The 22456-nt window shown below is 38.5% G+C and overlaps 1 protein-coding gene across 4 annotated transcripts in view; it reads left to right on the forward strand.

Annotated features, from left to right (window-relative positions):
• AGAP2 (ArfGAP with GTPase domain, ankyrin repeat and PH domain 2) overlaps positions 1 to 22456 on the forward strand; it is a 158505-nt gene that overhangs the window by 45103 nt on the left and 90946 nt on the right. For 2 of the 4 annotated variants that reach the window (XM_072407171.1, XM_072407172.1), the window contains exon 1: positions 9542 to 12732. The exons of the other annotated variants lie outside the window; for them this stretch is intronic. In XM_072407171.1, coding sequence (XP_072263272.1) covers positions 9936 to 12732 — 2797 coding nt within the window. In that variant the 5' untranslated portion in view covers positions 9542 to 9935. Of the gene's footprint in view, positions 1 to 9541; positions 12733 to 22456 lie in introns of those variants that run through there. 4 annotated transcript variants of the gene reach the window in all.

A 22456-nucleotide genomic window follows, 5' to 3' on the forward strand; every position in this document is an offset into this window, starting at 1 on the left:
TGGATATTTGCTGCCATTATTTGTATCCTTTATAGACAAGCTAGCAATTTCTACTAAGAGTACAGCATACAAACACCCGCTGTCACATGCAATAGAAAGGGCTCTATTCTGTTTGCCAAGATGCTTTTCCTTATTTCAAAACATCTTTGAAGCCTATAATTGAAGAGCGTTTAAACATATAAAATTGCAATTCATATTTTAAAAATAGTACAATACAAGTGAACAATCATATAATGGGGGAAAAACATAATATGAATCCAACAAAGGGTACACTCTGCAATGTATTTAAATTTTGTACGCGTGAACCCTCTCATCTAGATGAGGATCAATCCTGAGGCAACAGATAGGAAGAAAAGAATTGTTAATATTTTATGTACAAAAAAATAAATAACTCAAGTGTTTTGTGTACGAAAGGTTTACAAGTAGACTTGCAGAAATTAGTGGAAATAACTTTGTAACAGTGAATCACCTTTTGAGAACATTTCTCTTCTGAGACTGGTTTATGCTTGTGCGGCACAGCATGGTAAAGCTTGTGGCTAGTGTTGGTGAGCTGTGGTGCCATTCTGAACTCTAAATGACACTCTATCAGCCAAGTTGTGGTGTATCTCACTACAACACACAACACCACATGCACTGTAATTGGTGAGAATGTAACCGAATTAAGTGTATGTACCTGCTTTGCAATAGGCAGGCCATTTAAATGAATGGGATGTCTGTCCCCATCTCACCGCAGTACAGAGTACAACACACATTGGACCGATTTATTAAAGCTCTCCAAGGCTGGAGAGGATACACTTTCATCAGTGAACCTGCAAACCTGAAATGTATTTCTTAAAGTCAATTGCTTTTTGTTAGCAAATGTTTTCAATCCTGGACCAGATCCATTCCAGATTTTTTGGATCACCCAGGTTCACTGATAAAAGTGTATCCTCCCCAGTCTTGGAAAGCTTTAACAAATGAGGCCCATTGTGACTGCATAAATGTGAATCTGGCCTGAATATGCAATCCATTCTCTCTGGGGTTCAACAATTTTTTGAACTTGGAAGGACCAGATGCTTGGCACTGCAACCTAGGCCTCATACAGAGGTCTGATGGATGTCACAAGCTTCTAACCCCCATGCTATCCAAAACTAGGGAAAACGGTATTGACTGGATATACACTTTAAATCTAATACATACAGTTTGACATTAAGAACATAATTAATGGATCGTTGGCAGTATTTGCACGGAAAACCTAATTTTCATTTTATCCATTGGTGATAATAATGGCACTATAAAGCATTGCTTATCCTACAATCTGGGCATAATATTGTTTTATCTTTATTTTGTGTTTTTAAGCATTCATATGCTCATCATCTGCAATGAAATAGAAATCTGAAGACAGAGGGAAATACTTTTCATAATTATGGATCAAAGCTGACTTTTTGGCTTCTAGCTTCACATAGTTCTCTTTGAACTTCAGCATTGTAAATAGAACACTTTTAGGAAAAAAACAGGTTGCAGCCAGATCACAGCACTCGTATACACATATAATATAAAAGAATTAATATATAGAAAACATTCGCAATAGGAACAAGGTTCTTTTAAATGGGTTTGAGGTGAATCTGGTGTGTTCAAGATCTGCATATATCAGAACATAATGCAGTATTTAGCCTTTAAACTATGGCCAGCAAACACAGAATGACAAATAGGGAGGCTTTTGGATAGGCCAGTCCTCTTATTATAAAAAAAGTAAAGGGAGATACAAAGCAGCTTTCCCTGATAAGATCCAACAAGCTATGCTCAACTGTGTGATTAAACAGGTCTGCTTTAGTCTCAGTAGTAGACCCAACTCCAATGGATTTTGTGGGATCTGGAGCGGAAAGTAGACCCTGTGGCCCAACTAATAGCATAATAGCATAAACTTAAGATCAATTCAGTACGATGGCAAAAAGTTTTAGGGTTTACGTACACAATATTATCACCTTCTAAATACAAAGCCTTGGTGCAGGTAAAGCAAAGGAGTGATGGGGTCACTTGAGCCCATTCCCCTGACAATTGGTTTTCCTCATTAAAGACAAATCTGCTTTTATTTGGACAACCTTACCCATTTCCTATATAATCTCAAACTGGCAATATGCAGTAAGATTTGTAAGATCAAATGAACCAATTTCACCAACAGCCAGGCTAGGCAAAAGAAGGTATTGGGTTTACCTATGTTTGATTCTTTAGACTTGCAAGCTTAATCCACACTGTAAAATACGGTATAGTGTAACCTATTAGGTAGATCTAGCTGTGACGAAATGCTCAGATGGTAAATTTATTGAATTTTGTGTTGTTACATTGTACTCTAGGATGCTCTTGTACTTTAGGATGCCAAAAGAGGATTTTGGGCACTTTTAATTATTACTGGAACACAGGGTTTTTCTCTTTCTTGCAGATAAACAGTAGCATCTGAAGTCAGCACTAATATCTGTATCGCTGGAAACTTTGAACATGTGTTAGGCTTCAGTTACTTGCCAGCTGTTCACCAGATGTTACTTTTCACTAAACGGCTTAGAACTCACCTGAAGTTTAAACGCGGAAACAGCTCAGTCACCCGACTTGAAATGTACTGCATTATATATTTGCAGAGGTTTAAATATATAAAAAGACTATAGGAAATATTTTTTTATATTCAGAGTTTGTTCATTTTTAATTTGTTGAACAACTAAGAAAAAATTCTGTATAACAAATGCACTTGAAGTAGAAATGCCAATCCTTGAGATGTGGCCTGTTCACATGTGTGCCCTACAGTTTGGTGTTTTTTTTTAAAGGGATATCTATGTGTTCTCATTCACACCTATGGAAATGCGCTACTTTATGTACTATAATGCACGCTAATATGTGTTCAAAGACCTGTGATATTGTTAACATACACTAAGGAAAATGATTACATATAAATGGTGAAACAATATTGCATTAGTAAGCCTATTGGTATGTTCCTGCTCACTGTCTAATCAACAGCCTGGTGGAGAAGCAGTAGACCAGATACTATCTCCATTCATTACCTCTACTGCTCTGTGATTGGCTGGGAAATAGGAAACCCTGATGACAGCTCAAGCATCATCAGGATTTCCCTTTCCTCAGCCAATCAGGGAGCAGAGCAATCAGTGGAACTTTACTATGCTGACCGCACTGCTCCCGATTACTCCCGCAGCCCTAGAGGAGCTGTGACAAGTATTACATATACAGAACACATGTCACAGCTCCTCTAGGGTTGCAGGAGCAATCAGGGGAGCAGAGCTGTCAGCATAGTAAAGCTCAGCTGATTGCTCTGCTCCCTGAGGAAAGGGAAAGCCTGATGACAGCAAAGGCAATCCCTTACTGTCAGGAGGAATTCCAGGGCTGTGTTTATTGCAACCCTGGAAATCCTCCTGTCATTGGGATAACCTGTAAAAAAAAAAAAAAAGTTAAATTACACAAACACACACACATTAATAAAATAATTTAACATTAAAGCCTTGTCCTATTTTTTGATTTTAACCCTTTCAGGGAATGAGTAAGGGGTTTTATGTACCCCTGTACTCATTCCCCAGGGTGGGGCGGTGGAGATCTGGGAGTCTCCTTATTAAAGGGGGCTTCCAGATTCCAAAGTCCTGCTAAAAATGTTTATAAAAGCCCCCATTGTTTTCAATAGAAGCTTTCATAAAAGCTTAAAAACACTTGAAAAAGCCTCTATTGAGTTCAATGGAAGCGTTTTCCCGCGTTTATCCAGCGTTTTAATTTTTTAAATGTTGCAATCAACGTTTAAGATAACGCTCAAAAACGTGCCTGAAGGAAACGTCCTGGTGTAGATTAGCCCATGGGAATGCATGGGGACTTCAAACATGGGCTTTAAAAAGCCTCAGGTTAAACGCTGGGGAAACAGTCCGTGTAGACACACATACACCGCTTCATACACACGACCAATAATTATCGTTGGAAACGACCGATGAACAACCGTTTGGCCAAAATAAAGTGACCAAGGACGCCGACGAACGAGGATTTTCGTTGGAAATGAACGACCGCCACGGTGGATCTGATTGGAAGTGTGTACCTAGCTTTAGCCTAATATTGATGTGACAGGTGCTCTTTAATCTTCATGTGAAGTAATAGTGTTATGTATCTTTTTATAATGTATCTTTCTATGTATCCTTTTACAATGTATCTTTTTACATCTGTTTGGAGGCTGTAGAAGCTCTACACAGTGCTGAAACAAACCCGAATTTTTCCTCCCATTGACTTTAATAGCGTTCGACTTTGACATTCGACCACCCGAATAATTTTGCTCTATTCGAGCGAATAGCTGACGAATCGAATAGTGAGCTATTCGACCAACACTAGTGAGCAGTCTTAGGCAATTTAACATGTACACAGTGGTAATGAATGAATGAATGACTGCTCCAGTCCGCCTTTTACTCCTATGGAGGAGAGCACAGTGGGGTGCAGCTTGCACGTTCTCCCCATTTCCATTGAACAGAACAACACCTGTGTGTACAGTACTTGTTTGTCACTGTCACAAAGATTATAGGCTCGTATTCCAACTTTATAGGCTTGTCTATATGTAGCATCACACCAGAGGAAGTGGATCAGAGGTGTAAGAAAGCAGCAACCATACCACAACCTCATGGTAAGTCTGAACATAGCCCAAAGCTATTCTATCTCCTTCTCTTTTCACTGTCCAGTCACAAGCTGGGAATTGGAACAAGACCTGTAAGATTGTGTCACCTATGTGCTTGTAACACATTCAGAAATGCTTGAAAAGTGTTTCTTAGTATTATTACGGAACTGTGAATGCACCCTATTCCTGGGAAGCTGAGCTGTTTAGTCACTAGACTGGCTTTTTCAACTGCTGCAGATTATTTTGGATGCAATCCATTAATATCAGATAGCAACCCTGCATTTTATTGTATGACACATTCTTCCCATTCTGAATCCCAATTTAGACAGCCTACTACGTATCTCTTCCATTTGAATGTGTAACACCCCGATTTTAATTATTCCTGCTGTTTGCAACACTTTCAGCACTCTGGTTGTCATGACGACTGAATAAAGAGGTAAAATTAAGAAAACAGTCTGTCAGGTTTTCAGCATCATTTCGGCCTTGATCTATTCATCATGGGAACTCCTATTGCAGGAATTATTGAAGTCATGGGTTGGTACAATAATTTAAACAACCACTCACAATGTATTAATATCAGTCCCAGGGCGGTGAAATCAGACCAGTGTTTCTCAACTAGGCGTCTGTGGATCCCTAGAGTTCCTCCAGAGATTGCTAGGGGTTCCTAAGCAATGAGCAATTTGTGCCTCTCAGGTCAGTTTAAATGACACCAATGACCAATTTGGCTATCTGTAAGGTGATATTATTCCACCTGACCTGCAATATAAGAGGTATTCTTCCTACTGACCACTATGCTAATTTACTGTGAGCTATGGATATAGTGATTATACAAAGGGTTCTCTAAAGACCTGAAAGTTATTTCAAGGCGTTTCCTCATGTTAAAAATGCCCAGAAAGGCTGCATCAAAGTCTATGAAACAATTACACAAATGTTTTGCTTTGTGACACAGCCTTGCTATTGCTCCATGCTAATTATTTTGTAGAAATTTGATGTATGTGACTGAATAAAAAGTGCAGAAGCATCTGAAGAGTAGTTTCAGGTGTCTGCGCTTCCTATAGAAACACCTTATATCCATGTAATGCAGCCTTATAAAACTCCAAGCACCATACAAACATGTAATGCAGCAGTAGCTTCATCTATGAATCAGTCAATGAAATAATACACCAGATGAAAACATCCTCTGATGCAAAGTTTATTTAGAAAACTGGGATCCAGTCCCACTCAGTTATCTGAATCATAGAAATATAGGAGATTAATGCAGTGTGTAAAGGTATACCTCTTTTTAAAAAAAAACAGTATTGGGGGCCTATCTATCTATCTATAATAAAGACATGTGATTCACATTTTGTTGATGTGAATCCTGTTTAAAAAGAATGGGTGAATCCTACTTCAAAATGCCATGTAAACATGCTAAAAGCCCTTCTCGAACACATAGAGTATATATCTTGTTTAAGGAATGCAATGAAATATAGACAAATGTCCAGCAATAATTACTGTTTTCGTTATGTGAGCTTCCATTGCTGAACTAATTCTAAAGATTGCTGATTGCTTTTATCAACAGGCCTAAAAGAGGCTATGGTAGGTCTCCTTACAATTTCTATCCAGGTGCCTGTATATAGTGCCGGAGCTCTTTATAGAGCTGTATACAGTGCTGGAGTTTTCTTTCTTGAAGGTTTTCAGGTTTAAGATAATACTGCCCTTGAGTATTCTACAGTAGTAAGGCTTCATCTTTGGTTTGGATTTGGTTATTATTTCTTGCTGGGAACTTACCAGGTACACTTGTGGATAAATGCTTTACGTGTTTTGTCTAGTGCTCAGCTTCAGCAAGATGCCCTCACTCATTGTTCAATGGCTTCAGTTCCATGACCTCGCTCTTGTTTTCCAGTTTTAGCTTCTGTTTCATGTTAATGACTTAGTTTGGACCTTGTTTTCTGATTCTGTACGGTATTGCTGTTAGCTTTTGCCAGTCCATTTGTATGCAAGGTGCATTATTTTGGAGCAGTTCTGCAGCATAAGTCCATGAACCTTAGGATCCCAGGTTCAAATTTTGGGCAAGACACTATTTATATGGAGTTTTTGCCAGAGTTCTTGCGGTTTCCTCTAAAATTGTCCTTAGACTATGTTAGGGATTTTAATCTATAATTATGGTGAGTACATTATATAGTAAGCTGCTCAGAAGGACATTTAGTAACATTACTATGAACTCTGCAAATTGCAGGGTAATGATAATGTTGGTGCTAAACATAAAAAAAAAATAATAATACTGAGCGGCTCCTTAGATTCTGCGTTACAGCCCTCTTTAGGGTTTAAAGTCTTCTGATACAGACACAGCATACACGACCTCTGTGACATTTTCTGGGTTTTTCATGGGCTTCACATGTACTAATCTTCTTTAAAAAATATGTTACAGAATTGTATATTTTACCTTGCATTCATTCAAATGCCTTACCAAACAAAACTGCTCCTAATTGCAAGTGGCACAGTTGTTAACATTGGGTAAGTTTCATCTTTGTTAGGGCCCGTTTACATCTTGGCATCCCAGTGTGTTGCAGCAGCACATGAACGCATGTTTTCTCATACAATAATGCATGTAACACGGAGGCAGCCCTGGCAAAGCACCAAAATGTCCTAAAATTAATGGAAAATTAGTGAAAAGGCAGAAGGCCTTACCAGCATTGTTGTTCTGCAAAGAGGCAACAAATGTTTTGATAGCAGTCTCCAAATTTCTTTTCAAGGCATGCTCAATTTGAGCCTAAACCTAACCCAGATTGTAACACTTAGGCTATGTTCAGACTGGCTATGAATGCCAGGAACCAATACTACAATGCAATACTACAATGCTGAGAAGGTGCCAAGCATTGGAAGCCATGCGGGATTGCTAGATTCTGAAGCAGATCTGAACCCGCTCTTTATCTAACCTAAATGCAAAACACTTAACTTCAACTTAAATGTAATGTCTAATCAACCCTGCACTGCCAAAATCGTGTATATTTATTTTTTGGACATTTTGGTGCTTTGCCCCGGCTTCCTCTGTGTAACATAAAAGGCACGTGTGTTACTGCAACACACCAGGATGCCAAGATGTGAATGATTTGAGCTGTATTGCAAATAAAATGAACATCTGTTGATGGGAAACTAATTTCATGCTACTAAACAATTTGGAATTGGTTTGTACCACAGCCCTAAAGTAGTTTAGGCAACCCGTAGATCTTCAGCCACTGTGGATCTAAAATGTCATCAATCCCTGGTATGTTCCATACTACATTTCAAGCTCAAATGAACTCACAGTTTAAACTAACTTAACACATTTCAGGTGCATAAAAACAAGCCAGCAATTGCAAAGTAGGATCCCTGCTCTCTCTAGGGAAGCATTGGTCTCTCTGCAGAGGTGTGACATGCTCTCACTACTAGAGTGTTTTTCAACCAGGGTTCAATGGAACCCTAAGGTTCCTCCAGAGGTTACTAGGAGTTCCTTGATCGATGAGAAATGTGTGCCTCTCGGGTCAGTTACCACTGAAAACAACAAACTTTTTCACTATCTTTAGGAGTGGCGTTCTTTCCACTGGCCAGTAAAGTAAGATGCTTTTCTCCCACTGACTACCACCAAGGCATTCTTCCTATGACCATCACACAAAGTTACTGTGAGCTGTGGATACAGGGGTTCCCCCAGAAAGCTGAGAAAGGCTCCCATACAGGGTCATACCTATAGCTCTACAATCAGCAAAGCTCATATTGCCTGCTGATTTGAGAGCTCCAGTCCATCAAGGTGCATACTGAACCTCTGCCTTCACATAGATCACTGTTTTCCCAAAGGATCCAACTCTGCAGGTGTGGCAAGGGACAGGCTTTTCTACTAAGGCTGTAGGTACTTTAGAAAGAAAATAAACTGTAAGACATTGAATACATTTTGAATTTAGAGACATGTAATGTATTGTGCTGATCTACACCTAATTTGGGCTTTAAATCTTTTGTTATATTATTTTAACATGGTTCAGAGCAGAGCTTGCTGGGATGTATAGTGCACCAGCCTTTCACAGAGCATTAATCTGCCAGAGAATGTTGGGTTTTGTAGCTTTTGTAGCATTTTGTGTGCCGGTTTATGAGCAATCAGTGTGCAGACACACATCGCTGTCTGAGCTTTCTGTTCTATAGAGAGAGGAGGGGGGAAGACGATCGAGGAGAGTAGAGGACGAGCGGGAGGTGGCTCACTCTGGGGACTACAATAGTACATTAGCAATCAGTCATTTTGGGATCCAATGCAATGGATTTCTAAACAACAATATGTGACACCTATATTAATGCTAAATTTCCACCAGAGATGTTCCCCAATGATCATCTGCAGCAACAAAAATCTAGGTTCTGTAAGGATCTTAAAAGCAATATGTATAATTAGAAGGTGGAATTAAGCTGATATACCTCAAATTAGTTTTCAAATCACACAATAATTGAATTGAAATTGCAGAAAGTCTTTAAAATATATTTCCTTTTTGTTCAATAGAAAGGAACGTGTACAACTGAGATTTTTCCTGTGCTGATATATAAATCACACAATCCTGAGTTCCCAGGTTCTGGTGTGGGTGTAGCGAGCAGCAATCACAGCTCCTCCTATTCCTATACCATGAATAGTGAGTCCTGCTAGTCTTTATAACACGCTTGGGTGGCATATTATTCTGCAATTACACCACTTCCTAGCCCCCTCCTCTACAAACTCTTCCTATGAGATGCAAAATTGAAGTGCTCGTTTAAACGCCAGCTCGAATGCTGGAGGAGGCAGAAGAATAGCTGGCTGTGTCTGTGTGAATGGATATCTGTGACAAGCCTGTCTCCAATCACTGTAACCTGATAATCTTCATTGCTGCATGCAATTCAGGGACTGCTACTGCTGCATTGAAGAAACTGCAAGCGTCTTGTTCTTGCTGAAGTCACAGAAGATTATGGTGTCACCTGGCCACCTAACATTTCACCTGGAAAACAATGGGAATGAATTACAAAGGAGCTGTCGGAAGCAGCAGCATCGGTGCCTTATGCAGTACTGAGCCAGTGCAGTGATGCTTTTTAACAATGAGGTCTCACCTCTGAACGAATGCTTTCTCCCTCTGTTGCTGTGCATTATTTGCAGATAGCTGGTGACTGTCTTTCCTGGGTGTGCGCTTTCTGTCAGTTCATCGGATTTATGTTTTGGAGACACCTGTGTGGAGAGAAGGTGCTCTATTAGATAATGGATGTGTTGAGCTGATTATAGAACAGCGTCTTTGATCAGGCAGACTATTCTGCAGCCCGTGCTAATCTTGCAAGCTGCTCACTCAGGGGACCCATGAGCAGAGGAGCCACCCTCCAGCGCAGGACCACCTACCACATCTCATTGACCCTAGTCAAATTAGAGGCTGTAGGAGAGGAAAAAAAAGACAGCACTGAGGTATACCGGAGACATGACACCCCCTCTCTTGGAAGCACCCCTGGACTGGCCCATTGCCTATCACTGGATAGGGAATTCACTGATGTCTGGGCTTGGGGAGGGCCCACTTCTGGTTCCGGGGTGAATGGAGGAAAAGAAGAATCTATCACAAAGACCATTTCACCTGTGACTAACAGCAGCGTGGAGACAGGTATTTCAGCAAAAGTGACTTCAGGTACCAGCAATGCACCACTACCAGTTCCTTCAAAATCTGTCCCACCTAAAGCTGAAACATTGGTTCAGAAACAGGAAGAATCTGCACATGGCACTGCTACAGTTCCTAGAGACAGGGCTACAGGAATTTCTAGCGCCTCAGTTTTGGAAATGGGGACCAAACACAAAAGCAGCGCATCTTCTTCACCATGTGGAGAAGGGGATGCCTCAGCTTTTACCAATGGCACTACATTACAAACACTGGGGGCCTCTGAGACATCAAGCACTGTAGGCCAATTGCCACCAGAAACAGACTCTAGTAGAAATGCCAGTGCAAAAGGTGCAGAAAAGAAACCAATCCCCATACCTGCAACAACAGAAGCCACTAGGAAATCTAGACCTTCAGACCCCAAAGAGATAGAGAGCAGTACTATGGCATCCACTATTCCAGTACCAGCACCAACTGACAAGGACACAGGGTCATCAAGTGCTCCAACTCAGAAACAGGATGTAAAGGGTTCTCAAATATCCAGTAATGCAGCTTCAGTACAGGGAGATAAACGCACAGGTTCATCCAGCGGTGGAGACCAAACTGTGCAAAACACCAAATCTTCAGCACCAGCAATGAAAGACACCAGAACAGCTAGTGCTCCTGTGCCATTTAGTCAAAGGGAATTTCGCTTTGGTGAAGTGCGGGTAATTCGAGGATCTCTTATCAGACGGCCAGCACTGGATACCGATGTGTCCAGGGATTTAATATGCAGTCCTTTAACACCAGTGTCTGGTTCCAAATTCACTGAGGGTGTCAGCCCTGAAAAACCAGTTACTGAATCTAGAATTACCCGACGCAGTTTGAAGGCAATAAAAATACCAGCTGTATCATCTGACTCTCCACCACACACAAGTGCTTTACCAGTTGCTACAGAAAAGCCTATCAAAGCTTCTGAAAATATTGACAAACCATGTATAACGTCATCTAGCATACCCCGTGTTACAGCTCCTCCAATAAGTGCTGCACGCACTGCATCAGCGTTGTTTTCTGCATCTCGATCTGGGGGAGCCCCTATAATTGCTGCAAAGCCTAGTGAAGCGAAAATAATTGCTGCCAGATCAGCTGCAAGAGGAAGTAAGGCAGCAAATGCAGGGGCGGGTAGTGAAGACTCCACAGGAAGTAAAGCAGCATCTGACAAATCAAAAAGTGGAGATACTGGCACATACCCTGGAGCAAAACCACCTGTTACTGCTTCCAAAACTCTGCCTACTGGAGCAACCACAACCACACCAATTAAAGCTTCAAGTATAATTACTAAACCTGTGACTTTATCTAGTGACACTGTACCAACACCAGCCCCTCGAAATAAACCTTCATCTGCTACCAAACTTCCAATGACTGGCACAGGAACATATCCAGGTGCCAGAGCACAACATATTGGGTCTAAATCCCCCGGTGCCAAAACTAGTGATAGGCCTGTTACTTTGATAGAAACCAAAACTTCCAGCCCCAGTAAGTTAGTATCGTCCACACAAAAGATTCCAGAATCTACACTTATCGTGTCCCTTTCACCCTGTGGTGATATATCGACGTCTTTGCAAGGTGAGGAGGAAGATCTCACTCACGACAGTGATGATCCTGGAAAGAGTAAGCGGCAGGAAAGACTTTTTCACAGGCAGGATGCTATGTGGATCAGTACCAGTGTCACTTCTGACTACTTTCTTCAGAACTCTCCTAACCGTATTTGTGGAAGTCCTCGGCAACATTCAAGTCCTACTTTTTTTTCTGGGCCTAGATATTCCTTTAGCTCTCCATCCAGTCCGCTTCTGCCTGTTCCTTGCCAGCCTGGAACACCATATCGTGAAGCACCAGTGACTGTGTCTCTCTCAGTCAGTTCAGATAGATCTGGAGAATCTCTAAAGAATAATTTTCAAGTGGACAGCAAGACAAAAGCTCCAGGTACTCCTATAATAGGAGTAACAGGACTGTCTGGGCCTCCTGAGCAAATGAAAATCACTCCTGTCCTGTTAACACCATGTAAAGAAAAAGGAAGTAGAATTCTTAAACTCACTAAAGCTTCAAAAAGTCAAGTTGAAAAATCTGAACCCCGTGAGAAACTTGTAAACCAAAAAAGTGTCTCCAACCGCCTGTCCTGGCCTGAAAATGAAGGGGGTAAAAGTCGTTCAAAGTCCTCAACGAAAAGCAGCCCAAGAGCGGAGACTCCAAAACTTTCTGGGGGTGGAAAAAACTTGTTGTCTCCATCTTCATGTGACCCAAAAGCTTTTAGAAAAGGAAAAAGCAAAACAGTGGACAATAGTGACCTTGATCTACTACCTGAAGAGCTCAAGAAGGTCCGTGAAGGAGCATCTCCTACTGGGGAAAAGGCCCGGACTTCAGCAGCTAGGGACAGGAAAATGCTGAAGTTTATTAGTGGTATCTTCACTAAGGCCTCTGTGGCTTCTTCTGTCTCCCCAAGTGGATTAAGTCCTGGAGATGAAAGAGATTTTGAAAGTAAGTCTCTTTTTTCTTATAATTTACTATACCTTGTTTTAAAAATACCTTCTGTTTGTTAGAAGACATCCAACAATCTGTGCTCTTTATTGTGATGACATGTTACAGTTGGTTTAGTAGGTATCATATTAAAAGTCCCTCCCCTTCAGAACTGCATTCTCTGCAAGTTCTGTGAGCTGTTTATTGTTTTAGGCATCCAAATCTTATTAAAGTTTACCATGACTTACCCAAGGGCAATATGATACAAGCTGTTTATTGTTGCAACATTCCAAATCTCTTTATAGTTTATTAATATTCTTCCAGGGACACAATAGGCATAACTCTGCCATACACTAATAATTTAACACACATAAACAACATTTTTCTCTATAGTTATTTTGCTTCTATAAGTGATTCATTATATATGTAAAACTGCACTCCACACACTTATAAAAGGTACAAAATGCTGTAATCACTTAGCTTGCTATCAACTTCATGCAATGCCTCATACAACCTGTTTAGTAGCTCAGAGGGCAAAAGAGCAGTACAAGTAGCCAGTCAGGTGTATTGTAGGGCAATAACCAAGCTGAGTGTGATGAGCTCATCATTGTTCTGCTTCTCCATTCACAGGGAGGAGGGGACTAGTAAGTGAAAGTGAAACTACAGCAGATAAAGATCAGCTCCTCTCACCTGCTAGACTGGGCTGAGCTGTGAAAATCTCAGCACCTGGAGGGAGAAAATTACACAGCTTTTGGTAGATAAAGCAGCTCTCGGGGTTCTATTTGTAAAATAGGGAATCTAATATTCCCTCAAACTTTCCCTGGTGGGATGTCAGAATACCTGTTTAATAAATAGAGCCCCTAGTTTTTACATAATACATAACCCTTGTTGCAAACTAATAAAACAAATATGTAAAAATATTATCCTGCTAATAATATATATATATATGCACTGCATAATATGTTGACGCTATATAACTACTGTTTAAAAAAATATTAATAATGAAAAGAAATTCTATCAGATTAATTGATTATCAATTACTTTATCAATTTACATTACCTATTAGGTTTGAAAAAAAAGTCTGCAAAATTATTCCTTGTGATATGGTGACTTTTAGTTATTGCTGATTTCAAGTCAGCACCCTAGCCCTAAACTGTTTGCTTGCTGATCATATGGTGTGTAATGTCAGTTATCTCATTTCCCCGCTCCATACAAATATCTTTATGTCCGAAGATTAAGGGCCATTTCAGACTTGGCCACAGCATTTTACCGCAGACTCAACTGTGTTCCTAATCACTTGCATTTAACTGAATGGGACACATGGCTGTGGTTGCGGTGGATCACAGTGTTTGTTCCTGGAAGCAACAAGTTGCTTCTTGCTGCATGGTTGCTTTTCATCCTTTGGATGAGGAATCACACTGCAATCATACTGTAAGTGTTGTTCGCTGCTCCTGGGTGCATAGCAGCAGTTTAATGTATGCCTGGGAGCAACAGTTTTGCAAGTGTGAAAGGAACCTTACTAAACCGCAAATATGCCATGAAAATATTTATAGCCACTATCTAACATTTAATGCTTACTTTGTTTTGAAGTGAAAGATTTTAGATTTTATTTGTATTTTTTTATGATATATTGCCATGTGCTTATAGAGACTTTCCTTTTCTCTTATTCTGCTAAAAGGTGTCGCTGGCAAAAAATTGTTTTACTACCTGCATCCTAGATATAGACATTTTTCCCAACTTCCAGTCTTGGTGACTTAATATTCTCCTTACAGGGACACATATTACAATATAAAACTGAAAATGTTTGTCCAAAGCTAAAACAAAGTAAATAGATAAAATTTACATTAGTTATGATAAAGCATATAAAATGAAATATGTTGCAGCTTTTTGGCCCTATTAGTGATGACTTCATCCTCTGTTCTTTTACTTTCAGTAAGACATTTCCTGTCCTAGGTTGGCAAAGCTTACTGGCTGTAATATATCAGTGGAGTAGCAGCATTGCAACCATACAAAAGGGCTAAAGAATACCTCCTCCTCATCTTCACAACATTGTAGGGAAGAGTTCTGTAGTTCAAAGTGATAGATAAAAATGCACACACCATCTGCCTACAAGAACTTTTACAGGCATTTTTGGCACTTATGGAACAGTTATAAAAAATCACTATCAATGGCATATTTATTAGTCCTAGAATGAGCAAATAAGGAAAGTTTGTTGGTGGGGTCTGCATAGGGAATGTATGAGCAATATTTATGGATGCACATATTTTGTAATAGTATCAAAAGAATATTTTTGTAAAACACGTGTAAGCAGAACAAAGCTGCCTAATATTCTATTTATATGCAGATACTGAAGAATTCATTTTCATAGTGTTTCTTAAATTTCTCATAAAAACTCTGTACTTGAGTTCCTGGTTGTGCAAACTTGCCAAGGTGCTAATAAGGAGGAAATCCAATCTCCTGGTGGGATTTTTTTTCATTCATGGATAGTGACACCTGTTCAATTTTTGTTTGCTGTCTGTATACTGGGATAATATCCCTACTGGGATAATTCATTCACTTCACCAGTTCTATTACCTCTTTTTGCCAAAACTGAAAGTTAGGAGAATATTTAAAATTATGAGTTGTCACTGGAACTGGAATAAAAAAATAAAAGGGGTCCCTTCTAAAGGGGATTGATATGTAAAAAAAATTTAATTTAATTTAAAATTGCTTCCTGTTTTATACCACAGGGTAGGAAGTAAATGGAAATCTGGCCAATAGAAAACAATTATGGATTTTAACCATTCTCTTTTTTTTGGATTTAGAGAATGGAGGTAAATTTAGGTAATTCTCAGCTATGGATCTTTTTAATTCTGCATCACTGAATAATTTACTCCACAGGGGATAAAAGAAAGCTAACGCTGGTCAATTCAGCTGTCATAAAGTTACAGTTATAGCAACCAGAACAGCTACCTTACATCTTGCTCTCGGCAGAGCTCTAAATTTTAGAATTTTACTTTTTCTCTATGTAACAATATTAACCAATACAAATGAAGGGGGGAATTCCCCAATGGTCTGATCAACCATTCTCAAGCAGGGTTCCTCTAGAGCTTGCAAGGGATTCCTTGAAACGTTTGGCCTTCCATTTATTTCATGATACCTGCATTTTTCTAGGGCCAACACCACTTAACAGAGCCAGTTGCATGACTTTATCTGCATGCCCTGTGATTTGCATGAATTTATTTTATAAAGGTGTTATTGTAGCCCTCACTATAGAAGGCATTCTTCCACTGGCTACTAATAGAAGAGGCTTTTTTTTCCTGCTGAGCCCCCAAAAATTGGTTTTAGCGGGGGTTCTCTGAGACCTTAAAGTTATATCATGGATTTCTTAGGGGTAGAAAGTTTAAGAAAGCCTGCTTCCCTTTCTTCCATCAGAAAGCAAAACTGTTTTCCTGGTGATACAGAACACTCTAATTGTTTTCTTGTCACGTTTCCATGGATGTTTTTATTAACAGAAAAAAATACGTAATTTACTGCACAGTTATGTCAGGTAATAGTTTCCCTAGATTTTCTCTCCACCACAGATCAACTTAGATGCACCTACTGTTGGGTCAAATCCCCCATTTTTGTTAGGCCTAATGTTTGTAAAGGTACCATATTCAGGTCGGTTATAGCTCTCAATGACATATATTTCTAATAACTAACAGAATATACATAGATGCATGGATAGTCACACAATGGAAGGCAATTGTGCAAACAATAAAGAATGTTTAAATCCAAGGCCAGTTTGAGGGTAGGACAAACTGGGCAACTGCCCAGGCCCCCAGCAGACAGAATGGCAATGGTATATGGTAATGTCCCTTTTTTATGTTGTATTTCTCAAAAAGCATTGTGCAGTAAGAAGAACCTGGATGTGGCTGTTCATCTTTATGCTCATCCACAGACATTGCATCCACAGCATAAGAATACCTTTATACCAAACTGTTATTTAATCCTCTAGTCTCATCTCACAGTTCACAGCAGTCATTTAAGCACTATGCAGCTCATGGCTTATGTCTTGTTTGACTGCATACTGTGAAGAGAGCCATTTGAAGGATAAAATGGTTTGTCTCATAATATTGTAGGCTTTATTCTAATGGTCATCTCCAGACTATTGCAAAGATGAAATATAGGTCTAGGTTTGCACTGACACTGATTTTTGGATAATTCATCCAGATCTTACTTCATGTTTATCCAAAGCTTCATACAGAGGGCAGATTACCGAATTGAACTTTCCATACTTTCTAAATTGTGTGTGTGTTGTACAAAAACTAAATGTGTGCAATATTAAAGGAAATATTGGGTTAAAGTTGTACACAAGAGATGGATGCACTGGGCATCCCAATGTGCCCTGCCTTGAAGGGTTTAACCAAATTTCCCCATCCCTCTTTGCTCCTTGCTTGTTGTCTCCATAGCACAGTGTTTCTCAGCCAGTGTTCCTCCAGAGGTTCCCAGGGGTCCCTTGAGAAATTAGCAATTTTTACTGCTCAGGTCTGTGTAACTAACAGATCTTTTAATTTTTTCTGTAAGTATGACATTCTTCCCATTGATCACCACACTGACGTATTGTGAGCTGCGGATATAGTAATTATAGAAGGGGTTCCCTGAAATAACTAAAAAGTATTTTAAGGGTTCCCCATGATAATAAGGTCACACAAAGGCTGCGTTAGCATGTACAAACATTCAAAATTTACATTTTAAGCACAATAAACCTTTTATTCAACCTTAAAATTAAACATTTTTTGTTGTTAATACAGAAAAAGTAGTATTGCAAAAGAGAACTTTGGATTTATTCGATAATTGTTTTATAAATTAATTCTTCAGGATTAATGTAACTGGCAGATGTGACATGAGTCTGACTTTTGCCTTTATGTTATAATGTGCTCCTCTTTCTCAAAATGGAATGTTGAGAGGTGGTGGGTATGTTGCTGCCAACACTCTCCTTGGCATTAGGAGAGGGTATTGGTAATACACTTTACTGTACATCTACAGGTTCTTTGCATTTTGGGCAATTTAAAGGAGCAATCAATCAAACTTTGTATGAGCGGAAGAATGGGTATAACATTTATAACATTCTTTTGGAAGTTAAAATGCCATGCATCCATGTACTGTATGTAGTTTCCATAGCACTTTTAATTAAAACTTGTGAAATGCATTGCAGGCTCCACGTGTTCCGTTCACAGTGATAAAAGTAAACAGCAGTTTTTGACACTTTTCGGCATAGTAGTTGGATTTTAATTAAAAGAGTGAGAAATATTACATAACATTTACACAGTGGATAATTATATTTTGTCTGCCATTGCTACACATTTTAATTAAAACATATATATTCAAAGCCTACCTTGCATTATTACCATATATGTAAATAAATAACTCATTATACAAATGTAACTTTATTAATGCTTCAATAAATTCATATAACTAAATATTCATTGCATTTTAATTGTAGATGGTATTAGGGAGTTGCCCTATAGATTCAAGAAGACAATCAATTTCTTTTTTGTGTAATACTACAAAGCTTATAGGAATCTTGATCTGTGCCAATCACTGGGCAGAGGGGAAGCTGAAATGAATAACCTCACACATCATGTGACCAACTGACCAGGGTATCTTTGGAAAATTGGTTGCTGGTTGACATTCTCAATATTCTAAACCATATCTACTGCACAGCTAAACAATTTAAACCAAAATATACTGTACATAATTCACTTACTTTGCTAAACTGAGTGGGTTATAAAGACCAAATAGATCCTAACCATTTGTTCTGCAAAGATATTTTTTAAATTCTAAAACAGTATAATATAGATCAAAGTTCAGCATAAAACATCAGAATGTAAAAATTTGAATACTTTGCAGTCTACATTTCAGGATGTTAGTAGTAGAAAATATAAAAAGATAGAAACATACATGACTATCAGAAGAACCAAAGCATAACATACAAAAGAAGGTGTCTAGAACTCTGACAGCAAGATAACTACCATTTTCCAGAATGGATTATGAGGTTGCGTAGGTACCCTGCGATTTTCATCATGACCAGCTGAAATTTTTCATGTGAACTTCTCTTTCAGATCACCAACTAGTTAAGATTTGTAAACTTCCCCAATTCTGCTGGGACCTTAGTGAATGACTCTGCTTGCTGTCCTGCACTGGAGGAGAATGCATATGAAAGCATGCATATGTTTTTGCTATCTTTTGCATGGCAATGCACAAACATTGCAATGCACCACTGGTTGGTTGGTGTTATTTGATAGGATGTCAATCAAATTAATGACACTGCAGAGCACCTACCCTTTTTTTAAGCATTACCATGCAGGTTAGTACAATGTGCTTAAACTTTGACTTTTACTTTTGGATAAAGTAGAGAATGAGAAAACTTCTGTCAGTTTGTTATTGTTGCCTTTGGTGCAGTTGGGACAGGTGTCATCACTTTTTTCCAACACTTTATATCACATTGGTGCTGGTGATCATTAGAACAAATAATGAAAGTAAACCTCCCTAGTGAGGACACCACCACCATATACAACAAAGAAGTTTCCTATAGACTTGTCTTTTAATAAGTTTTTGCAAGGTCATTTTTTTTTTCAATTAATTGGTTTAAAGACTTCCTTAGACACATTTAGTATTTAATTCTATGCTGTCACTGAAGCAATTGAGCTGAGTGCTTGGAAAATGTACCAGTAGAAAAATGCAAAAGAATGACATGCTCTAACTTCTGGCAGCACCCAAGGCAATGTAACATTTCCAAGGTCATCATTAACTTCCGACGCTTATTTGCAGCTCACAGTTTTCATGCCAGGATCAAATTAACAAGGATATGAAAAGAAAGGATAACATAACAAATTGGTTCAAACTGGATAAATAATTGATTCACATAGGACACCCTTGTGCTCTCAGGCACTCTGCTTTCCTTTGACCTGGTTTTGTAGGATAAAGCAATACATAGCATTATTAACTCTTCAACTGAACCACAAAAACATGATTTTGTTTCAATGGAAGGGATGATAATTTATTCCTATTGAAAAAAAGTTGTATAAACACATTTTTCTGAATGTGGGACAATTGTAAGGAACTTAAACCAGGATCCTAAAACTTTAAAGTGTGCCGAATAGAAGGTTTATCTTTCCTCTTGTGCACCTTTATCAGTGACTCTAAGGATCTATTTATAAAACAGGGAATCAGATATTGCCTCAAATATTCCCTGGTGGGTAATCTTTCAGGTACATGTGATTCAATGGCAGTAATTGATTCCATGTTTTATAAAAAAGAGCCCTAAATGTATTGAAGTAAAGACAGCAAGGCTGTCTTCAGAATGCCACGGATCCTGAGTTGGACTTCACCATGAACTCTGGATACTGGATAGCATTAGATTTTCATGTTATTTTTCATAGGTGTGTAATCATCATTTTTAGGTGTGTAAGGATGGCACCATTTTTTATACAAGGTTGACATCTACTTCCTTCTCCTTATTATATGTTCCAATTCTTCTTCCTACTAAACATTTAAGTAATGTTGTTGTATAATATGCCTTAGATGTCAAACTATCTAGATATATCACATTACTAAATATTTACAAAGTACTAATCATGTTACTTTATTATAAGATGTAGATGTAAGCATTTTTAGTGGGGTTTCATGACACCTGACAAAAAAAAGAGTTCCTCTAGGGTACAGAGGTTGAGAAAATCTGGCTTAATGATACACTTCCTACATATTTCTGATGTTTTTGACAGTGACCTTCACTTCTGACAAATTCATCCCACATTAATTTTTTTCCACAATTTTTGTCTATTACTATGCCAGCTAATTACACTATTGTAGAAATATAATACATCTTTTGTTCAAATGTAATAAAGGAGTTTATTTGGACAATGAATGTATTGTTGTTTATCACTTACTCTCCCTGTGACAAAAACAAATGGGTTATTTGTTACCTGAGGAATAGTCAATTAGCCATTTATTATATGAAATAATGGAGCTCATGCTATAATTATAAGGATATTAGTATTTGCCACATTCAGTGCCTGTGGCCAACACATAGTGAATCCTAATGTTCTTAATGGGTCAGAAAAAAAAAAAGAGTACTGAACATTAATAAATGGGAACAAATGATTACAAACACAAGGATAAAGGCATATTCTAATGGTTATGCAAACAGACACTGATAGGTGCACATACCTGGTAATACTAGGTATTATTATGTCTTGTTCTTGGCCCACCTTGGATCATTAAGTCTACTTGTGGGAAAATGGGAAAAGGGATGTTAAATAGATTAAATAGATGAATAAGACAGGCTGAAATATATATATATATTCCAATCAGTAGTCTGGGGGTGGGGAGGTGACACCACTGTATTCTTTATTAGAAAAAAAATGGGTTACCCTAAGGTATATTTAAATCTTAAAAATGTTGGATATAATTACAGTTCCTTTGGCAAATAAACCTGTTGAAATATATAGTACATCCAGATGTTTACCTGGAGATTAGTGTTAAGAGCAGTACATCTTCATACCATACCAGACCTTTGAACTCTTCTTTCTTAAAATGTCTGCATCCTAAAACTATCTGCATTTAAATACAATACAAGAGAACTTTAAATCTCAAGATAAAATAAAAAATGAACATTTGTTCTACTGTCATCCTGAAAAAGAAACTGTGATATAGAGAAGTAGTGCATTTTACACATCTAAAAAGTGTGAAATGAACACTTTTTGTAGGATATGACAAAGCTTGCTAGAGAAACTCTTGACTGGTCCTCTACACCCTTCCACTCCAGATTTTCTATAATTTATCCATTTAGCTGCAAGACACTTTTTTTTCCAGGGAAGGTATAGACCAGTGTTTTTCAACCAGGGTTCCTCCAGAGATTGCTCGCGGTTTCTTGAGCAATAAGCAGTTTTTGACTCTCAGGTCAGTTTAAGTGACACCAATGATCTTTCTGGCTATTTGTAAGGGTGGGAGTCTTCCTACTGTAGAGAAATGTAGGAGGTACTCTTCCTACTGACCATCCCACTATATTACTGTGAGCTTTGGATATAGTAATTATAGCAGGGGTTCCCCGAAGACCTGAACTCCTATTTCAAAGGTTTCCCCCATGTTAAAAAGGTCAAGAAACACTGATCTAGCCTGTATAAATGAAGACCTCATAATGGTAACTATTGACTATCATAAATAATGAATTTGAGCTTTGGAAAAAAAGCCATGTCTTACGTAGAAAAGTCTTTGTCCTGCCAACATGCTACGGAGTGGGACCTTTGCTGTCTGTGTGAAAAGCAGTGGTCTTTCTACAGAGCTCTAACAAGTCAGACCTATAGCTTTGCAATCAGTAAACCACATGCACATCAGTAAACCACATGTTCCCACTGATTGGAAGGATTTATCTTTGAATTACAAGGCGGTATGTCAGACCTCTGTAGAGAAAACACCCATTGAACAGGGACCTCAGGCTACTTTGCAGTATGTTTGCAAGGAAAAGGCTAATCAGACAGTGACTACATAATTTAAAGAAAAATACTGTAAGAATTTACACTTTCTATCTTTAATGCATCTTGAAATTTTTTTTTTAATTGTTTATTTGGGCTACCATTCAATGGTCACTTCGGATATGGGTCAGGCTAGTAAAATCTGCAAGCTTTGGAGGTTTATGATTGCTGTATACTTAGACTATGCAGATAATTATTAAAAAAAAAGCTGCCCCAATCCATTTTGCATTATATTTAAATTTTACTAT

This window comes from Pyxicephalus adspersus, chromosome 1 (genome assembly GCF_032062135.1).
Source record: "Pyxicephalus adspersus chromosome 1, UCB_Pads_2.0, whole genome shotgun sequence".
In the NCBI taxonomy this organism is placed as follows: Eukaryota; Metazoa; Chordata; class Amphibia; order Anura; family Pyxicephalidae; genus Pyxicephalus; species Pyxicephalus adspersus.